General features: G+C 48.4%; 1 protein-coding gene across 2 annotated transcripts in view; it reads right to left on the bottom strand.

The window, feature by feature from the left end:
• The window catches only part of LOC128774231 (acid-sensing ion channel 2), a 53655-nt gene that overhangs the window by 28879 nt on the left and 3109 nt on the right, over positions 1 to 21667 (bottom strand). Inside the window, exon 2 of one of the 2 annotated variants that reach the window (XM_053892821.1) lies at positions 16203 to 17136. The exons of the other annotated variant lie outside the window; for it this stretch is intronic. Coding sequence (XP_053748796.1) covers positions 17098 to 17136 — 39 coding nt within the window. The 3' untranslated portion in view covers positions 16203 to 17097. Of the gene's footprint in view, positions 1 to 16202; positions 17137 to 21667 lie in introns of those variants that run through there. 2 annotated transcript variants of the gene reach the window in all.

Genomic DNA, 21667 nt, shown 5'->3' with positions numbered 1-21667 from the left:
CATTAAACTCTTACTCTGTGCAGACTCTGAAGATAATGCGGTGATGAATTAGATTCAGCCAGTGCCTTCCAGGGGTTCACAGTTCATGTGGAGACAGGCGTGCAAACAGTTACAATACTGTTGTAAAGTGGGCAAGAGAGAACCTACATCTGTCTCTTCCCAAAGCAACATCCACATCCTGAGCATCTTCTATGTCCCAGAGGCTGCTCTAGGCACGGAGGGAATAGACAAAAAGGACACGGCCCCCGTCCAAAAGATGTTTCTGGCCTCTGGGATGCTTCCGCACCCAAACAGCTCCTCGAACAGTCAAACATGTCCTCCTCTCAACTTTGGACTTCCCCATCACGGTGCTCATCACATCATCACGAATTTATTAGAATGCTTGCTTTTTCCCCACCCAGGCTGCAAGCTCCTGCAAGGGCTGGGCCCTGCATTACTGATGTTTGTATAATAAGTGTATCTCTTAGCAACTGCCCGAAGATAGTAAATGCTCAGCAAATGCCTTTTGAACTAAAGAGATGCATGTCAGGGTAAAGGAAGTTTGTAACTCAGTATATTATAAGGCGACTCTGATGCATGCCCCGGAAGAGGAAGAAGCGTTCAACCGAGAGATAACAGGGATCCCTCTGGGTGAGTATGGGAGAAAGGAGAGCTCAGGAGGGCTCGTGGAAAACGTGCATCGAAATGGACGCTGGAAGACGAGTAGACTTTCAACAAATGAATACTAGGGGACTTAAAAGGAGTAAATTCTGGAAACAAACAGGAAGAGGGGCACCCGGGTGACTCAGTGGGTTAAGCATCGACTACGGCTCAGGTCACGATCTCGCAGTTTGTGAGTTCAAGCCCCGCATCCAGCTCCGTGCTTGCAGGGTGGGGCCTGCTCCGGATTTTCTCTCCCTTTCTCTCCCTGCCCCTTCCCCACTTATGTGTGCTCTCTCTCTCTCTCTCTCTCTCTCTCTCTCTCAAAATAAATAAATAAATAAAGAGTTAATTTTTTATTTTTTTATTTTATTTTTTTTTTAAATAAAACCGAACAGGATAAGCAAAGGTGAGGAGCTGATTGGGAAAAGAAAGCATTCCGGAAAGAGCACGCCGTGTGTCTGACCACAGTTTAGGGCATGTGTCACCAAGAGCTGGAAACTGAGGCTTCCCACCTCTTGGGAAGGCAACGGGACCCCACTGACTGATGAGAGCAAAGCAGTGATGTAGTAGCTGAGTCTTAGACGGGGCTGTGTGACAGTGGTGAATAGGGGAGGGGAGGAAGAGAAGCCGGCAACGGGTGAATTAGAAATATCCATTTTGAATCGGCCGTCCTACCCCCTAAAGAAATTGCCAGCCCCCCCGTCCCCCCACACACACCAGCCCCACAGCCCAAGCCTCAGAAGAATCATCCTGGCACTGATCAAGTCTCCTCCCTTTCGACCACCGGGTCACATAAAGGTCTCTGCCCCCAGCTCCACTCCAGTCCTGAGCTGTCACCAGCCAGTACCTGATCACAGCCAGCCCTGACTCAGCCCTGCCTGGTCACCCCACTGCCCCTCCGGGGATGCCGGCCTGAGGTCCCCTGACAGCGCAAGCAGTGGTCAGGACTGCCAGCTGATGGCATCATCCTAAGCTTGAATCCTGTCCCCAGAACACCAAGAGACCTTTCACGCTTTATCAAAAACGAGAGGGAAAAATATTTCAGAAGGGGATTCCACAGGTCTTTCTTTTAATCTCTCTTGGGGTCTGCTGGGCAGGGGCCGTTTCTGAGGACCACTGCTCACGGGGTGGGGGCCAGGGGAGGGGAGAAGCCTCTGGAAGGTTTGAGAATCTGGAACAAGGCATCTGAGTGCTGGCCCTTTGCTGAGTTACCTTGGGTCAAACCCCTCCCTTACTGGGGGAAGTTAGGATCCCTGGCTGTCTGGGAGAACTTTTGTGACAATTGTGGGTGCTGTCCTGGAAACCGAGGTACCTTTCTCTGCACCCCAGAGCTTGATGCTGTGCGATGTCTGAGGAAGGAGGGTCCTAATGCCTCTGCAGGGAACAAACGTCACGATGAAGAAGAGGGAAGACAAGTCTGGCTAACCCGGCCTGGGGGCCTTGCTAGAGCATGACTTTGGAAGAGCCCCCCAACTTCCTGGAGCTTGAATTTCCTCAGCTATAACACCCGCCAGCCCTACCACGGTGGGCTGTTGAATCAGATGGTGAGTGTACACGTGAATGTTCCCTAAAAGCTGTGAGGGCTCAGAAAAGCGGATCATGCCTCAACCACCCACCCGGAAGCCTGTGCCTAGCTGGCCTGTTCAGTCGGCAGAGGGAACCCAAGGCCTCCCTAGAAACACATTCTCCTTCAGAGAGAGGCCTAAGCCCCAATCTAACTCATCAGGGGCCTGACTGCAGTCACCCCAATTTAATACCTGCCTCCCCCCTTCACTGTGAGCATGAACTGAGATCATCTGTGTAAAGGAAGATGATAAATACCAAACATTTAGAGGCGCCTGGGTGGCTCAGTCAGTTGAGCGCCTGACTCTTGATTCCGGCTCAGGTCATGATCCCAGGGTCTTGGGATCAAGCCCCATGTTGGGCTCTATGCTGAGTGTGGAGATTAATTAAGATTCTTAACAATTTAATGGGGCGCCTGGGTGGCTCAGTTGGTTAAGCGTCCAACTTCGGCTCAGGTCATGATCTCACAGTTCGTGGGTTCGAGCCCGGCACTGGGCTCCGTGCTGACAGCTCGGAGCCTGGAGCCTGCTTCGAATTCTGTCTTCCTCTCTCTCTGCTCCTCCCCCATTCATGCTCTGTCTCTCTCTCTCTCCTTCAAAAATAAAGACATGTTAAAAAATTAAAATTCTTAAGAATCTAAGAAAAATCAAGAGAAATCTTAAGATTATCTCTCTATATATTACTAATATATATTTACTATTTATTATATACCAGACTGTACGCTGGGCTTCTATTATCTGATTTAGTTAAATGTTCATACTAACTCTTTCATACATATGTGATATAATGCATGAGATATATCTCATAAGATATGTGATCTACATATATATGTGAGAGACGATATGGATACAGATATATTTTCTCATCTTAGAGGCAATGAGAGGATATGAACTCAGGTCTCTCCGCTTCCAAGGATCTTGCCTTTCTCTTCGCGATTTCCTACTCTTTTTTACGTGGTACAGGGCAAGGGGCAAGTTTCTCTGGCTGGGGGGTGGTAGTGCCATGGTAATGCTCAGTAAATGTGCGTTCTTTCCCCTTCCCTTCTAAAGAAGGTGTCGGGAGGAACCACACTGTTGAGAATCCCCAGGACCCTGGAATGGACCAGGGTGGCCTGGTCCTCTTGGGCAGGCTATACAACATCAGCCGTGGCTCCGGGATGCTGGACAGAAGCCCAGGACGCAGACACACACATGCATGGCCACAGGCCAGGGGACTGAGGGTGCCAGTGAGGCTGATGCCCACCTGGCTTGGGAAGCCTGGAAGGGCCTGGCATCAGCAAGGGGAAGCTGTTCTTGGGAGGGAGCCAAGGGAACCCACAGCCTCCCTGGGCCTCACTATGCCTGTTGAGGCCACCTGCTATGTGCCAAGTGCTGTCTCCTGCAAAGCAAATTTATTTACATCTGAGGACAACCCTTTGACAGATTGGGTTTTCATCCCAATCTACAGATAAACCAGTAGTTCTCAACCAGGGACAATTTTGCCCCCCAGGAGGCACTGGGCAGAGAAAAATTGAGGAGAGGGGAGGTACTACTGGCCAGAAATACTGCTAAACACCCTACGGTGAACAGGACAGCCTCTCCTCACAAAGAAGTATCTGGTCCAAAATGTCAATAGTCCCAAGGTCGAGAAATCCTGAGATAAAGAAACAGTTTCTCTGAGAAGCTTACCAAGTTCACATAGCTGACGAGTGCTGGAATCGGCTTCCAGGTCCTGATCCTCTGATTCTGAAACCAATGCTCTTTCTTTATATCTGTGATGGGGAGACAAGTGCCCACCAAAGCCAAGGAAACTGAAGAACAGAGAAGCCTACATTCCTTCCGGCAGACAGAGTCAAGTGCATCCTGATGAAAGGTCCCCCTGAAGTCTGAAATGCCCCAACAGGAAACACCCCAAAGCTTCCCAAGATGATGTTGTCATTGGTACCAAAGGTTTGGGACTTGTAAATGATGATCTCTTCGCATTTGGAATTTTGTAAGTGGTCAGTTCCCTCTGTGACCGCCCCACTGCCACCCACAGGCACAGCATCTGTCCTTAAGTGCTCATGGCCTGGGTGAGCTCCCCAAAGTCCAGACAGGAACCACACTGCCCTCAGTCACCTCAACCAGGCCCCTAGGGGTGGGCTGTACAGTTCATGCCACCTAGGTCAAGAGCCTGACACACAGTAAGTGCATAATAGGGAAGGAGAGAGTCGGGCAGATGAGTGTGAGGACAGCCATGGTAGGCATGAGCCAGGGAGGCCAACACAAGCACCATGACAGCTCAGAAGCAAGACTCTGCACTGAGTCCTGTGAAAAGGCACGATAAGTCTCCAGGTCAGCAAATGGCCCCTCTTCTCAACGCCAGTTGGCACCATGTATCCCAGAAACCAAGTCTCTACTCACGATGGTCCCATGATTAGTTAGGTCTGATGCCAGGAAGGAAGCCCTGCATGTCACCATTTTGGTAGGCAGACAGACAGCCAATCCTTCCTAAGAGTGGGCAGCTGAGCCCTGACTCTGGCCCTGGCCGCCTCACCCCACAACTAGGCAGTAATTTCTGGGCCCCTACAGTCCATACCCCTCACTTGGGCAGAAAGAACAGCATCCCAATCTTTGGAATCCTACTTTATTGGACAGCTACAGCCAGCCACAGGCGTCACTGAGAGTCTGGCAACCAGAAAGTGAAGCTTGAGACCCCACAGGCCTGTCACAGCTCCAAAGCCAAATGGGATACTTTGCCTGAAATAAAGGCTCTTCCTGCTGGGGAAGTTGGAAAGCCCTTGATTAATAATTCCAAGAGCAGAACCTCCCAGCTTCTCTGACTTCTGGCCAGGAAGGCCTCAGCCAGCTATGGCCTGGCCAGCCTAGGCAGGCTGAGAACCACATTTGTTGCCTATGGCCAAGCGGTGACAAACAGGCCTGCCCATTGGTCGCTGGCATCCTGAGAACAAGAACATGGCAGGCACACAAGTTGGGCTACGGAGAGAGAGAACTAAAGGACCAGGGCAAGCACTAGCACCTTGGCGGGAGAAGACCACTCAGCAAACCTAGCACTGAGATTTGCTACCGACACTCCAGCTTGCTGCTTCTCTGACTAGTAGTGTTCAACCTTGGCCGCGCATCTGAATGAACCCAGTGAGCTTTGAAAAATCCCGCTGCCCAGACTTCAACCCAGACGTCTCTGGAGGGGGACCCAGACATCCGTATTGTTTAAAGCTCCCCAAGTAATTCCAATGGGCAGCCAAGGCTGAGGATCATAGACTTTCATCTTCCCTTTTGGCCTTGGTTAGTTCTCCTGGTACATGATGATTCTGTTTTTCAGTGCCCGAGTATTGTTTACACTCTAAAGTTAGTAATTCACACCAAGGACCTGAGCTCCACAAAGAAAGGATTGAAAGGTAAGAGTCCAAAAAGGCAAGGCTCTTACGTTTTAAATAATCACAAAACAATCAAACAGTAATCATATTTTTTGCAACATCTTTCTTATGGAAACCATGCTCGACCAGGGTGTGGTCAAGCACAATTCTTAAAAAAACAGAAAATGTGATCATGTCACTCAGAACACTCAATAGCTCCCCATGACCTACGACACTCAGACAGGCTGGGGTCCTTCCTGGGGAATTGCTGGCCTACACTTGAAGCACTGCCCTCCTGCTTCTGACTTTACCCAAGCACACACCTTGCACACCCCAGGCCCACCTGTCCGGAAACTTCAAAGGCACCGCTCCTAGCCCTTCCCCATATCAAAATTCTACTCCTGAAGGCCGAGCTAAAATGCAACCTTCTTCACGAAGTTATTCCAGTCCCCCCAGTTGGAACGAATCCCTCCCTCCTCTGCCACACGCCACCCCCGCCATGCACAGTATAGATAATTCTCTCATGACAGTTCTAATTAAAAGTATATATTTATGTATCTGCAGCCCTCTAAAAATACGACATTCGCCTGAGGGCAGGGAATGTGCCTTATCCATCCTGGCACAAAGTAGGCCCTCAGGGAAGGCAGAATGAATGAATGAATGAATGAATGAACAGCAGGTTGAATAAACTACACATTATAGATATGTGCTTGGTTCTCCACGACTGAGACCTTAGTCATCATGTGCTGTTCAGTTGTGAGATGCTTTCCCAGCAGACGGAAGTATTTTCCCAGGAAGGTAGCTTTGAATCCATCAAGCGAAATCATCATTACCCATGTTCCGTGTTAATCCTCTGGGCTCATAAGCATGCCAGATAATTAGCGCCCCTGTGCAGGCAAGGCAGGGACCAGGCTGTGTGAAGGAAACGCTGTCTCTGCTTGTGGACTATCAGGCAGAGGATGCAGGGTAAGGGACAGAGAGCCACGACGCCAAGGGTTCCCGGGGACAGTCGTGCTTGTGTCTACTGGGTGCCTCTCCCCTCCATGAGCGAATCCCCGCCCCACCCCTGTTCCACCCAGAAGTGCCCCCTGCAGGCATTATAGCCAGATAGCTGTTGAATTATCCAGTTCCGCAGGGAAATACAGGCTGCAGACAGGTGAATGTGACACTGCCACACTTACCCCGTGACCTGTGCCCCCTCCCAGCAGAAGCTCTACTTCGAGTACTGCCTAGAAAGGCAGAACGGGGGAGAGCATGAGAACAGGAACTTTGAGACCTTGGCGATTTCCTAAATCTCTTGTGCCTCAGTCATATACACAAAATGGAAGGAAGAAAGGACCTCCCCCATCACATCGTTGGAAGATGCTTTCAACACTGCCCGGGCCGGTAGCAAAATGCTCAGTAGATGATCTGCTCGCTTCATTTACCCCGACAGTTCAAGGGAATGGAATCTCCATGTGAGACTTCCCTTTCTGCCCCACCTCTTCTGCTCCCACTGAGTGGAGGGAGCTGCTCCACGAACCCCCTGGAGACAGGTGCCAGGCAGCACAAGTATCAGGCCATCTAGCTGGGGAAGCTCCAGGGAAGTGATGAGACACAAAGGGACCAGCCAAATAATTCAGATCCCTACGGCTCACACTTCATGACCTGCCTTATGCCCTGTGGTCAGTGTCGTCACAGCCTGCTCCACCAACCCTAGCTCCTGTCACCTCTGCCCTGGGCCAGTGAGAACCGTGTTGAAAAGATGAACAGTCCTATCTTGGGATACCATGGCATCTGGAAGGAGTCTGTGGTTGCCTTGACTACTGCTGAGTAGAGTCCTACTGTCCTTCTGGCTCCCTTCCCACCCATAAACATTCTCTGGTGAACACCTTATTATCTGTGGTCCATCTGGGAACTCGCCATCCAGCATCCACCATCCATCCAAAGGGTAACAGTTCTTGCCTTTACAGGAGGAACTGTACCTGGTCCCCAGTTGACTAGCAGATGCTCTTCTTTACAAAGGAATGTCAGCTAACACATGTAGAAAGAACGATAGAATTGGGGACTCACTATTTCACAACCCCTAGTGAAACTGTTAATTCCGGTTCAAATACCACGGTAAACAGAATGTTTGCAGAGTACCACAGCATCTATCATCCCACAGATGATGGGGATAATCTGATCGTGGGAGAGGATGCAACAGGGAGATCCAGAGGTTGCCACCTTAACCACGTGATCAAAACTAGCATCTCTAAGACTGGGACAACCACAGACTAGGCTCATCCTGTTTTGAGACGACAGGAAGTACGCAGCTTCATCCAAGGAGTCCTCTTGCCAAAATCATTACCCTAAATCTCATCAAGCCCTTAAACCTAACTCCCTGTTTACAAGAAATGCAGGGCAGGGAGGAATGGGTTGAGTGAAACCACAAGGAAAGAATCCGATTGTCGAAAACAATCGGTCTGTTTTCTTCCAAAAGTCAATACTAAAAGAAGTGTGAATAGCAGCATTATTCAGAACCACCCAAAATGTAAATGACTCAAATGTCCATCAACTGATAGAGACAAATAAAATGAGGCACAGTCATACAATGGACCATCATTTGGTAATAAAAAGGAATTAAGTATGATACACGCTACAACATGGACGGACCTTGAACACAAAAGGTCTATCACAAAAGACCACATACTGTAGCGTATGATTGCATTTGTAGAAATGTCCAGGATAGGCAAATCTACAGGGACAGACAGCAGACTGGTAATTACCCGAGGCTAAAGGAGAAGGGTTTGGGAGAAAGGGGAGAGCAAGTGGCAACTGCTAATGGGCAGAGCGTTTCTTTTTGGAGTAATGAACATGTTCTACAATTCACAATACTGCGGATGCACTAAATCCACTGACTTTAACACTTTCTATGGATAAACTGTAGGATATAAGAATTGTATCCCAAAACTGCTATTTTTTTTTTTAAACTCTGCATGTACGTGTGTTAGGCTGGGGGAGAGTTTTTCGATTAAGGAGACAGAATAACCAAATGCAGCCCATGAATCTTGATTGCATCTCGAATGGATCCTGAATGTTTCAAGTTAAATGCTGTAAAAAATGTTTGGGGGACAACTGAGGAAATCTGAAGACGAACGGGAGGCAGCCTGTTTACAGTCAGAGCACACACAAGGAGGGCACAAGAGCCTGGCAGGATAGGACAGGACCCATGTGAGGAGGCATCCAAACAGAGCAGCAGCCCACAGGAAAGGGAGATGGTCTCCATTCAAGAGAATGGGAGCAAAACAGTAGATAAGATAATGGGAGGCTGATTTCCTGCTGCTGGAGAAAGGAGAGGCTGATATGAAAAGAGGAAAAATCTAGAATGAACCCTGTGGTAGTAGACAGGAATTGACAGTATTGGTGTGAGGGGCACCTGGCTGGCTCAGTCAGTGGAGCCTGACTTTTGATCTCAAGGTTGTGAGTTCGAGCTCCACTTTGGCTTTCGAAGTATTGGTGTGGGGTCAAGGTTTTCACTGTAGATGTAAATGTATGTGTAAATACCCTAGTTCCATCCACTGAGCCAGGGAGTAGGGGAACCCTAGTTGTGATGATCATACCCAGAACCCAGATCAGAGCTCTAAGCAGCATTTCCCACTAAAAGGACCCAGTCTTCACTGGAGATGACTAACCACAGGACTGAATAAGGAAAAGAAAGAGATGGGCCAGAAACTCTAAAAGTGCTCAAAAGTTGCCAGGAAATGTCAAAAGAACACAAAAGTCAGCCGGAAGAGGTTCCCAAGTACAGGAAAACTGGAGTTTTGAACTAAATAATGATACAACCAGATTATAACCCATTGAATAAAACAGAGATCTGAACCTACATTGATACAAATATATAAATGAATAAAAAAGGGAGACGAGAGAGCTCTTCTGTGTTTTAGAAAGTCAACTAACAAATGTGGATGAAATGATGGAATTAGAAAATCACCATTTGGTGAGTATCACGGCAGTAACTCAGGCAAGAAAAATCAATGACGATAAAACCAGCGGGTGAGAGAGAGTTGAGAAGTGGGGTTTTACATGGTCTCAAAGTGTCTCCCTGGAGGACACCGTGGTAATCAAGTGACAAAAGTGAACACCGTAAGTACTGGGACAAATGGGGACAAACTGGGACCTCTGGGCAGAAGGCAGTGGGAAGAAGCCTGGATCAGTTCTGTGAAACTCAGCCAAAAATTCACCACCTGGGTCTAATGAAGAGGGAAACCCAAACTGGAAATCAAGATGGTTGCCCTTGAATTATAAGAAGTGTCAAGGTCATGGGGCACCTGGGTGGCTCAGCCAGTTAGGCATCCAACTTCAGCTCAGGTCAGGATCTCACAGTTCGTGGGTTCAAGCCCTGTGTCGGGCTCTGTGCTGACAGCTCAGAGCCTGGAGCCTGCTCTCAATAATAAATAAAAGTTAAAAAAAAAAAAGTTTTAAGAAATGTCAAGGTCATGAAAGTCAGGGAGAGACTAAGAAACGGTGGCAGAGTAAAGGAGGCTTGGGGGGATCTGACAACGGAGTGACCCGGCATGAGGTCCTCTGGCCAGAGATGACATCAGTGGGACATGGGGGAACGGACACACAGGAGGTCTTTGGACTAGTCTTGCAACATTTATATGTTCAAAATTGTTTCAAAAAAAAATAAAAAGAATTATGCACACATCACCTCTTCTTGGAATATTTTCGGAGCCTACCCAGTGTTGCCTCTGGACCTGGTGCAAACTCTGCCTGCTTAGTGTCAAGTAATCTTACCGTGCAGCCTGGGCCTTACTCATTTCTATTTCTCTAGAGCTTAGCCCAGAACATAGGAAGCACTCAGCAGATGTCTGCAGAATCGGTGTTCTGATTCTGAGACTGGCCGGCGTATCCCCGGACATGCTGACTGTTGGTAAATTCCTGCAGATACTAAGTTCGAATACGCCTCTCTGCAAACCCGAGAGCATCTGTCTGCCCTGGCAGCAATGAGCTGCGTGTCCTGGACAGCATCCTGCTTCTGAGGGGCACACTGCCTTGAGATCACAGGCTCCAAGGAGCAGCGCTCTTGCCTCATTGCTTTAGAGAGAACAATGGCTCCTGTTTGTTTAATCCCAGCCCATTGTGGCAGCCTTGACTGCACAGAGCTCACTCGTGATTCATGTGAATGTCACTTGAGCTCCCAGAGGTTTGCAGCCATAATTCAACATTTGTTAATAGCCACTTAAAATGTCCCTGAAATAGCTAACAGGCCCAGGGGATGGAAGGTGTTCTGCTAAGAAATCATTCCAGGAAGGCAGAAGCTGCCTTGGCCCAAACTTTAGAAGACACTGTTACTTCCAGTTCATGGAGATACTTCTCTCTCCGCACGCCGCCTCCTCACACTCCACGAAGAGAGGGACAGACACCAGGGAGAAGGAAGGAACCTGGAATCCCTACATCACAGAGCCCTGTTGCAGCCACTTCTGCTCTAGAGAGATGTCCCTCGACTGCCATATCTGGTGGGGGGTGGGGAACACAAGAGAACACAGTGCAGAGGATTGCACTGGAAAGCCTTAGTTTAAAGAACAGACAGGAATGGGGCGCCTGGGTGGCTCAGTCGGTTGAGCGTCCGACTTCGGCTCAGGTCATGATCTCGCAGTTTGTGAGTTCGAGCCCCGCGTCGGGCTCTGTACTGACCGCTCAGAACCTGGAGTCTGTTTCAGATTCTGTGTCTCCCTCTCTCTCTCTCTCTGCCCCTTCCCAGCTCATGCTCTGTCTCTCTCTGTCTCAAAAATAAAGACGTTAAAAAAATTTTTTTAAAAATTACAGAAAGGAAGAAACAGAAGAACAGAGTCCTGGAGGAGCAGTCAGCAGGTTTCCACGTAGGTGGAAATGGCAAGAGGAAGAAACTCACATGGGTTGAGGTCTACCGTGCCATACTCCACAAATGACTGAAGTCTCCCCAAACCAAACTGAGTATTTGTCCAACTCGTGTACGATTTCAGGATCTGAATCCAGACGGTCTCGCTCCGGAGCCCAGTTCTTCACCACCATACTGTTCTGCCACCTGCAAATGTGTCCATCACAGCACGCCCAGCCTGGATGTTCAAGTTCAGGTCGCTGGTTCAGAGGCAGAAGCTGCAGCCCCCAGACCGAGCTCTAGCCACCCGTTTCCTTAAACACAGCTGTGTCTCCTGAGGCTGTCATTTCTGCCCCCCGAAGTCGGATTTCAAGTGGGGAGGTGGAGGCAGAAAGAGCAGGCAGGGCAGAGTCACATCACATCCGATAACTGCCTCTCGCTTCCTAGGGTCAGACCCCTGAGCTCCTCCTTTGGCAACCTGGACAGATCCCAAGTGTCACCCTGGCAAGAGGAGACTTTTCAGGCTTCTAGACTTTCCTGAAGAAGGTGCTGTGGGATCGCTTGGCACCTCCACCTGTGCGTGCCGAACCAAGAGCCGGGCGGCCTTCCTGCTCTGCTTCAGCTCTGGCAGCGACCAAGCTTCTGGCTCCCAGGGGAGGATGCAGGTAAGTTGAGGCACCTTGCGCCTAAATCCAACTCTTTTGAGCTGGAGAACTGCTGATGAATGGCCTGACTTCACTCGGTTCGGCCCAGTGCAAATAAGCTTGATGTCTCACAGAAAACACCCCAAGGAAATCAAAAGGCATGACTCCAATCCCCAATGGTGACACCTTCCTGCTGAGTGACCCCGTGCCCGTCACTAAACCTCTCTGAGCCTTATTTATGTTCAGCGGTGAAACAGACACACTGTTACCTTACCCAGTTTCAGCATTCTGGTGAAGATCAAATAGCATCTTCTAAAGAAAGCATCAAGGATCTAGATTATCTGGTTCAAATCTCAATTCTCCCAATTCTTAGCTAAGTGACCTCAGTCTTATCATTTAACCTTTCTGAGCCCCCATTTTTTCCATACAAAAACAAGAGCTACGAATATCATATAATTCACAGAGCTCTGGCGAAGTACTTAAGTTAGAACAGCACCTGGATATATGATGTGCTCAGAAAATGTTAGCCACTAACAGGCTTTGTAAACAACACGGGGTGACCCAATGAGAGGAATTCCATTTCTGACATAGTTGTAAGTGTCTCCGGTAGCTTACAGCCAACAGTAATGGCAGGCACTGGGTGCCTGGCTTGACTACAGACTCATTCCCCGTACTCTTGACACCTGCTGATGTCAGTATGGACTTCCCAAAAAATCTTTTCGCTCTTGGATTCTCCCATCACTATGCTTTACCCCTGGCTCCTCTTAGTAATAATGAAAATAACAACAGCAACAAAGTAGATGGTGCTGTGCATCTGGCCCAGAGCTGAACTTTCCTTTCTATCACTTCATTCAATGACTGAGAACAATCCTTTAAGGCAAGTGCCAGGATTATTGTTACTGAAGAGAGGGGGAAACTGAGGTCTGGAGAGGGTAAATACTTTGCCCAAGGTCGTTACTAAGCTCTGTTTTTGACTCCCGGAACCCTTCACTTCTGACACCAAACGCGTGGGTTTCCCCTTACACCAAGCAATTCTGATACCGACTCCTCAAAGTTTGTGCAGGACCCCACGGGTTAAGGGCTCAGTCCCATGAGAATGTCCCCCACTTCAGGTGCCAGTTATGAGTCCAAGTCACCCACACTTCTGACCAGTTAGCTATACATCAGAGATTCCCACAACCCCCTCCTTGGGTTCATAAATTTGTTAGAATGGCTCACAGAAACTCAGGAAAAGTTTATTTACTGGTACTGCTTTATTTATAGGATACAATTCAGGTTGTATCCAAGATATGGGGGAGGGGCACAGAGCTTCCATGCCCCTCCCCCAGGCACGCCACCCTCCCAGCACGTCCCAGAAGCACTCGGAATCCCCTCATTTGGAGATTTCTGTGGAGGTTCCATTACACCGGCACGCTGCATTAAATCACTGGTCACTGGTGACTGACTCAACCTCCAGCTCTCTTTCTTCTCACTCACATGGTTGGTCCCTCTGGCAACCAGCCTCCAACCTAAAAGCTATCTGGGGAGCCCCCAAGAGTCACTTCATCAGCATAACATCATGTATGGTTGAAAGGCTCTTCATATGCATAGCCAAAGATGTGCCTCTCACCCAACCCCTCAGGAAATTCCAAGGGCTTTCAAAGCTCTTGTACCAGGAACCAGGAATGAAGACCAAATACATATTTCTTATTAATCAAGAAATCACAGTCACACAAGCCTGGTGCATACACCTACCCGACACGCAATTCCATGATTATACCACAGAGCTAAGATATCTCATTATGTCATTATCTCAGGTGCCAAAGCCCCTTCATCTTTCCAACATTTGCCACAGTCCCCTGGTGCTCTTGGGCAGGGCATCCTCTGGGCCCTGCCTTGGCATCAGCCTCCTTCCCAGCCCCTGTAGCTGGGTCTATCTCTACCCACCAGCCACTCCAGAGTCACCTCTAATCCATATACCTCCCAGTCTCTCCAGACTGCACATGGAACCAGGCCAGACCAAACCACCCCAAGATCTGCTCTCTAGGTTTGGATCTAGAGCCTAGAACTTATGACAAATTCCTCTGGGAACTGCTTCTCAAGGAAGGCATGCACACTCACTTTGGGAGGCCAGCTCTTTGAACAGCCACCCCAAGCCCTGGCTACCAGCACCCACAGACTTCCTGTTTGAAGGAACTGCGTATCCACTCTCTCCTCTATAAGGACTGTCCCCCAGCACCCTCTTATTCCCGGCTTCAGAAACACTTAGCATCAGCACTACACAGTATTGGGAAATAGGGTGGTTCTGCAGGCTGTGTGAGCTGGCTTGCATCTATTATCCATTCTTTCCAAAGCCAAAGGCCAATGGTCCTCACCTCTGACTTCAAATATCTGTTCAGGAAGGAAATAAATCAAAGATGCTCAGCTTTGGAAGTAACTTTAGAGGCCAGTAAATCCAACTCTTCACTTGACATTGATCTACCTCCACAGCACTGCCAATAAGCAATTGTGTGGCCTCGGCTGGGGCTGATGACCGGGCACAGGTACTCTAACCTCCCAGGAGAGCTCCCTCCAATCAGCAGGTAGCCACCTCTCTGAACTTCTGTCCCCCACCCCCAACTGCTGTTAGCTCTGCCCTTGGCCTTGCACAGAGAAAGCTTTATTCCTCTTCCCTAGGCCTGCCTTCCAAGGGTTTGAGGAAAGCAACTGCCCTGCCTTGGGTCACCTACTTCCCTCTTCAGGCTAACGGTCTCAGTTCTTTCCTTTGCTCCTCATCACTCATGGGTTCTGTGACCTACGAGGAGCATCACCCTTGGTCAGCCAAACATCGCTCACCACCTCCTGCTTTAGAGATGGGCCCGAGCCACTGCCACCACGGAAGGCTCCTCCCTGTGGCTCAAAGCCAGGCTGATGCACATCCAGGAAGAAATGGCAGCGAGGGTTGGCTGGGGGAGGGGCATGGGAAAGGGAGGTTTTCAGAGAGAGCAGAACTGGGAAAAGATGAGAATTCAGGTGTTGGTGAAGGTGTGAGCTAGAATGTGAGCAGCTGGGGGTATGCAGCAGCTGAGAGACTAGGGATAGCTCAGCTCTTAGGATATGGGCAGCTTTGGGAAGGGCTTTCCTTGGACCAGAAGGTCCAAAGAAGAACAAACCAGCTGCACCCAGTGGTATGAATCCTGATTGGACAGATGCTCATTTGAATTATAGATATATAAATAAATAAACATATATACATATGTATGTGTGTACATATATATATACTTATATATAAGTAAATATAAATATAAATGTAAATATAAATGTAAATGTAAATATAAATATAAATATATGTCCCCTGGAAATTGTTACAGGCCCCAGCTGAGGACACAGATCCAGAAAGTTCAAGTCTTAAAAGACTTTCGAAACCGATACTTCCTTCTTTCCAAGCCAGACATAGGTCCATATGCCTGGGTGGTTCTCCATGTTACCAAACAGATGGATAAGCTAAAACTCACCAACACACAGGTCATAGTCCCTGGCAGGGACTGAGATGGGGTTTCTCCTCCAGGGGATTTACTGGGGGAATGACATCAGGAAGAGCCTGGAAGGGAGGGAGGTGTGCAGGATACTGGCAAGGGAGAAAAGGTAAGCAAGGATGTTGAAACCACAGGAAAATTCCAGCTCAGCCTGATCCCATGGGAAGCTCTGGAGTGTCAACCGTCAACCATAATTGGTTCCATCTTGAGGCAAGATGGCTGGCAACTTGTACTCCTGGGTCAATTAGTCGCTGGCCGTCGGCTGCCCCCAGGCGGCGGGGAGGTGAATAACTTCCCAGAGATCTCCAGGAGTGGCAGTGCCATTGGTACAGATATGAGTGGTCAGGAGTTGTACGCTCACATCAGCAAAGGGGATTTGGGCAGCATCTTCCAAGGGTGCCCTTGCTAATTCATACATGCACCGCCACTCACAAGCACAGGACTAGTGGGATGGAAACTTGCGGCCACACCTACAAGCTGCAGCCAGACACATAATGGCTCATGGACAGGATTTTGAGAATAGGGTTCTGTGCCTCCCTTTACCCCACTACAGCCAGTGTTTCAGCTTCCACTTGCAGATCTATCTAAATAAAACAAACAAATAAATGGATAAATGTGTCTGTTTGAAAAAAAAAAGCACCAACTCCCTCCACCAAATATAAAAGTCGTAGCTTCAGGTAACAAATGCGGGATCAAATGTGGGATCAGAAAAATAAATGTTGGCTATGTTTTATTGCATTTAGACTTCTACAGGTTGGCAAGTCCTTTGGAATCACCGGGTTCAACCCCCTGATTTTATAGACAAGGAAACTGAGGCCCACAGAGGCTAATTACCTTGCCCAAGGTTGTACAACTCAATCAACAGAAGTCAATTAAATCCAAATACATTCCTTCTGTGTTTCATGCTTTATTTCTTGAGTATAAATTTCCATGATCACTAAGGTAATCAATACAGAATGTACCTGAGTCATGAGAAAATAAGTACTGGGAAGTAGAAAGATGCTTTAGCACCCAGGGGATGTGACTTTTTGGAATGTTCTTCCCCAATAAAGCCCAACATGATCAACAGGCTTCTATCACATGCTTCAGATTTCTCAAATAATAAACATGCATTTCTGGAAGCATCTGCTACCCAGTAACCACTCAGGCCAGGCAGCATGGACTAGTTTTCAGTCCACAGCAAGGGAGAAATGTGATATACGGAATTTCACACTTGCAGGGGTGATGATGTAGGCCATCCGTTTCAGGTTATAATAGATTGTGAGTCCAAAGACCCTGCAGTCCGGCTTGCTATTTCAACCCAGTTCCATCAAACATAAACACGCAGACAAAAAAAGAGAAAACACCCAGCATACTTTCAGGTATCACTAGACCTGGGTGGTATATTTTTGGTCTGATGGAGAACACGGGATTCTTGGCACTTTGAAATATGAACTGTTCTACGGAGCAATAGCTCTGACAGCAAACTTGATGCTAAAAGCTGCCAATTCAGTCTTCGGGGGATTTTTTTCAATGGGATCCCATGTCAGCTCTTCTTCTAGGCATCCGCGGCAAACTAGGATTCACTTTGCAGAAAATTTTCTAGAACTCATCTCTTCATTAAGGGAAGGACTTTCTGTAGAGAGGAAAAGGGAAGCCCTGTAGAGAGGGGGAAAGGACCAATTACCAATTCAATAAGCTCTCAGGTAGCCTTCCTTCATCAGCCACTCTGGAGGTCTAAGAGCTCCCGGGGACAGAGGCACAGACACACAGACTCTCCCCCACCAGCAGCTAAGCACTAAGTGGCCTGTGCAGTAACATCAGCTTTTCTCTGCAAGTAGATGGTGTGGGTCATTATCACAGTCAGCTCCCGGTCACTGCCCCAGCCATCCAACACATCAGAGAGAATTCAGCACACCCCTGAAAACTTGTTTTCCAGGGAGCCGCAACCTAAAGTAATACAGACCGGAACCAGCTCCACGGAAAACCGCTCACTTAGCTTGGCAGGGGTCGCCTCTCCAAGGACACGGCAAATGCTCACAAAACTTCCAGGCATCTTAAGGAGTAAAAGTGCAATTTAGACGTAGTGCCCAGAGACTTTACAGGTGATGGGTAGTTAGGCTCCACACAGTGGACTGAGGCAGGCAGGAATTTCTATGCAAAGAGAACCTCATGGTCTCCGTGGTCCATGGTCCATGGTCCTCATGGTTCCTCATAGTCCTAAAGTTGTGCCGCATCTAGGAACAGGGTCAGGCCTCAGTGGGGAGATCTAATTTAGTGTCAGTGAACACATCTGTGGTTCATCCTAGCAAACATGCAACAAACAGTGGGGTCAAGATGGCTTCAGGTAAATGCACAGCTAGGCTGTCAATAAAGTGCCATCGAAGGAGAGTATGTGGTGTTCAGTTGTGAACCTAAAATCCAAGAAGGCTGAATTAAGAGGGGTGGTTTCCACTTGCTCCCACAAATTATCCCTGGTGCTTCTAGCAGATAAGACAAAACACATCTCACAAGAGGGGTACTGATTGGACATCTCTTTGGATTTTTTTGTTTACTTTTGAGAGAAAGAGAGAGAAAAAGCAGGGAAGGGGCAGAGAGAGGGAGACACAGTGTCTTAAGCAGGCTCCAGGCTCTGAGCTGTCATCACAGAGCCCGAGGAGGGGCTCAAACCCACAAACTGTGAGATCATACAGACCCCGATGCAGAGCTTGAACTCAAGGAGTGCGAGATCATGACCAGAGCTGAAGTCGGACACTTAACTGACTGAGCCACCCAGGTGCCCCAACATACCTTTGGATTTTACTTTCCCTCTGAATGGACTTTTAAGGGCATCCTTAACACCGCGGATGCTACCCTGGGGACCCAAGAGGAAGAGAGCTAGCTGACACTGATCGGAAGTGTGCTGCACATCAGACAAGGCACCACATGTACAGAAGGTGTGATCCCAGGCACAAGGGTACACAAACACGCACACATTATGTGACTGGATGGAGCTATTCCCAAATGCCAAAGTAATACATGTAATTATGTCCGGGATGCTACCGTAGGCAATTTTTTTGTTCCTTCCTTACTCCTTCCCCACACTGCCCAAGTTTTCTCCAATGAGCATGGACTGTTTCTGTCATCAGAAAGTGTGGTATGATAATAATGACAACAATGAGACATGCCATCCTGGTGTAGGTGGGATCCTAGATACCTACACCAAAAAAGGAAGCGGAGAAAAATGGCCGTATCAGCTATAGTGTCACCTTAGCTTCCAATAACTTTAATCCCCCTTAACATACTCTGAAGACACACTTTGAGAGCTTACCATGTGCTAAGCAGTTCCAAGTCTTGAGAATAGAAGGTCAGTAAAGACATCATGTCTTACAGGGAAGAGAGACAGAAATAGGCAATGTCTAAAAATTATCAGTGGTTAAGGAATTCAGGTATTAAATTAAATCATCTCTGAGGTCTCTTCTAGCGTAAACACTTTCTGCGTGTAATGCTAAGAAAGGCACAGTGAGAGCTCTGACAGAGGAATATGAGCCAAGATGCTCTTTCAAAGACAGAGGAGGAAGAGATTCATTTAGATTACGGTCATGGGGAGAGGGATCGGCAATGATTTCCTGAGAAGGCTACAGAGATATTAGAGCTGGACTTTAAAGGACGAGTAGGATTTAAATGAATAGACGTGGAGAGAGAAGTGGGAGAGCAAAAAGTAAGTAAGGCCCACGAGCAAAGTATTCTGGGTCCATTCGGGAAACAGAAGGCAACAGTTTAATCAGCAACTGTCGGCAGGATGTATGCAGAGAACGTGTTTGAGGAGACAAGATGCCTGCTCTCAACTAGCTCCCCATCTAGAAGGGGTTGGGAAACGAGCTGTGAGCTCTCAGATGGCAAGGAACTGGTCTGGCTTTATAACAGCTGCATAGCAGATGTCCTCTCTGATGGATAAAGGGATGACTGAAGGAACACGCGGTAACATGCCACACTGTGATAAAAACACTACACCTCGTATGGAGGTTACTCCACGCCTCTCGGGGCTTGGGGGGCACGAGCTTCCCGGGGTGAGATTAGTAGCCATGAGCTGGTTCGTGGAAGCCAAGATGGTGTCTAGGCAGCAGAACTGATATGGACCAAAGCGCTGAAAAATGTGAAGGTTTGACTACTGTGAAAATTACAAATCCCACCATCACAGCAGTCGCCTGTGCTCTAAAGCTGGTGGTGAGTCACGGTAAGGAGGAGTGGGAAGAACACTGGCCTGGAGTCAAGAGAACCAACGTCTAGCACAGGCTCAGTCATACTCCTGTGGGACACGAAGCAAAGCAAGGGGCCTGCCCTGTACGCACAAGGCTTGGGCCACTCACTGGCTCCTGTCGCACTTTACCTCCCTGAATGGGTGCAGCTCCCAGTGGCAGGTATTATTGTTTCTATTTTAAAGTTGGGGAGGGGCGCCTGGGTGACTCAGTAGGGTTAGGTGCCCGACTTTTTATTTTGGCTCAGGTCATGATCTCACGGTTTGTGGGATCGAGCTCTGCATCAGGATCTGTGCTGACAGTGCAGAGCCTGCTTGGGATTCTCAATTCTCTCTCTCCCTCTCTTCCTAACCCACTCACGTGCTCTCTCTCTCTCTCTCTCTCTCTCTCAATAAATAAATAAATAAATAAATAAATAAATAAATAAATGGAAAGTGAGGTTAGGGAACTTGCCTACGATTACACAGCAAATGGGAGTACAGTTAGAACTCCAACTCTTCTCTCCCCAAAGCTCACCATCTTCGTGCACCTGCTGCTCATGTAATAAGAAATATTGAGAGGTTGGGTGCAGATCTACCAGCCTTGGGCAGGAATTCCACCGAGAGTCCTAAACCCTCACCTCTACATCTCAGTAACGCTATGTGATGTAGATGAAGAAGATCTAACAAGATCTCATTGTGGAGAGACCTTTCTTTCAGTAAGGAAAGGTCAATAAAAGAAATCTCAAGTTTAAAGCGCAAACACATACAATTACGGACATCAAATTAAAAGTGCCAACTGAAGGGTCATTTGCATTCCTGAACCTGGAGGCAGATGAACCCCAATGTGATGAGCAGAGAAACAGCGTGAAACAGTCACGTGCTAGTCACAAACAATGGAATTGCCACCTGTCTGTCACAGTTAGCTATTGAACCCAGCTGTGACCTCCGCTCCAAGCAATCCCATTTCCACAAGGCTGGGCTTTAACCCTGGGCTCCAAACACCTTGCGGCCACCTCCACGCCCCTGGTTTCTGCTCACAGCGTTACTCATCAGCTGACTCCTACGGTGGGCTGCGAACAGGGCAGGGGGGCTGGACAATAATAATCCCCTGCTAACACGGAGAGCGGCCCCGCCTTACATCTGCACAATGTACAAAAGGACATTTACATGCATTGTCTCACATTCCTCATCCCCCAACAACCCTGTGAGTTACAAAGTCACGTATTACTACCAGATGTTACAGCGAGCAAGTTGAGGCCTAGAGAGGACATAAAATATGACCCAGGGAATAAGCTAGAAAATGATGGAGCTGTGATTCAAACCTCCTCAAGCCAAGAAGTTGTTCCTAACCTTATCCTTAGATCACCCACCACCATGGCCATAGACACCCCGTCCACATCTCCCTCCTTCCACCTGAGGTCAGCACGGCAAACGCCCCCCCCCCACCCCCGCCCCTGCCCCCGCTCCCGCCCCAAGCAGGCACTACGGAAGTAAGTCCCATTCGGCTTTCCCAGGAAGGACAAATACATGCCTATCTGCATTCAGATTGTCCCAGGTGAGGGCTAAGAATGTACCTGCATGAGCATGGAACACACCTGTATACATGGCAGTGAGAATTCCACACCTGGCTTCTTGGGACTTTTAACCTCCACAAACAGCCTTCCCCTCTGCTAGAATCATGGCTCATTCACTAATTAAAGGGTATTACGCACTTCATTGCACACCAGCTAAGAACTTGGAATAAGAGCTTATGCAAAAGCATTACCCCTGGAGACAGCACTAGGTATGTTTTATAGAAAAAGAAAAATGGAAAAAGCGATCCACCTGGGACATCCCCTCCCCCATACTTAACTTCTCTAATAAGTCAGCCACCGCATGTAAAGAAAGAAGCCACTCAGCATGGGAAAAACCCAGGCAGGGCCTAATAAATAAGCCAAATGGAGAGGGATGAGCAGCGGAGAGATGGAATGG

Source organism: Panthera pardus, unplaced genomic scaffold (assembly GCF_024362965.1).
Source record: "Panthera pardus isolate Hobbes unplaced genomic scaffold, ASM2436296v1 HiC_scaffold_3, whole genome shotgun sequence".
Taxonomy (NCBI): domain Eukaryota; kingdom Metazoa; phylum Chordata; class Mammalia; order Carnivora; family Felidae; genus Panthera; species Panthera pardus.
The sequence above is the reverse complement of the archived record's forward strand: the minus strand, read 5'-3'. Positions and strand labels throughout refer to the sequence as shown.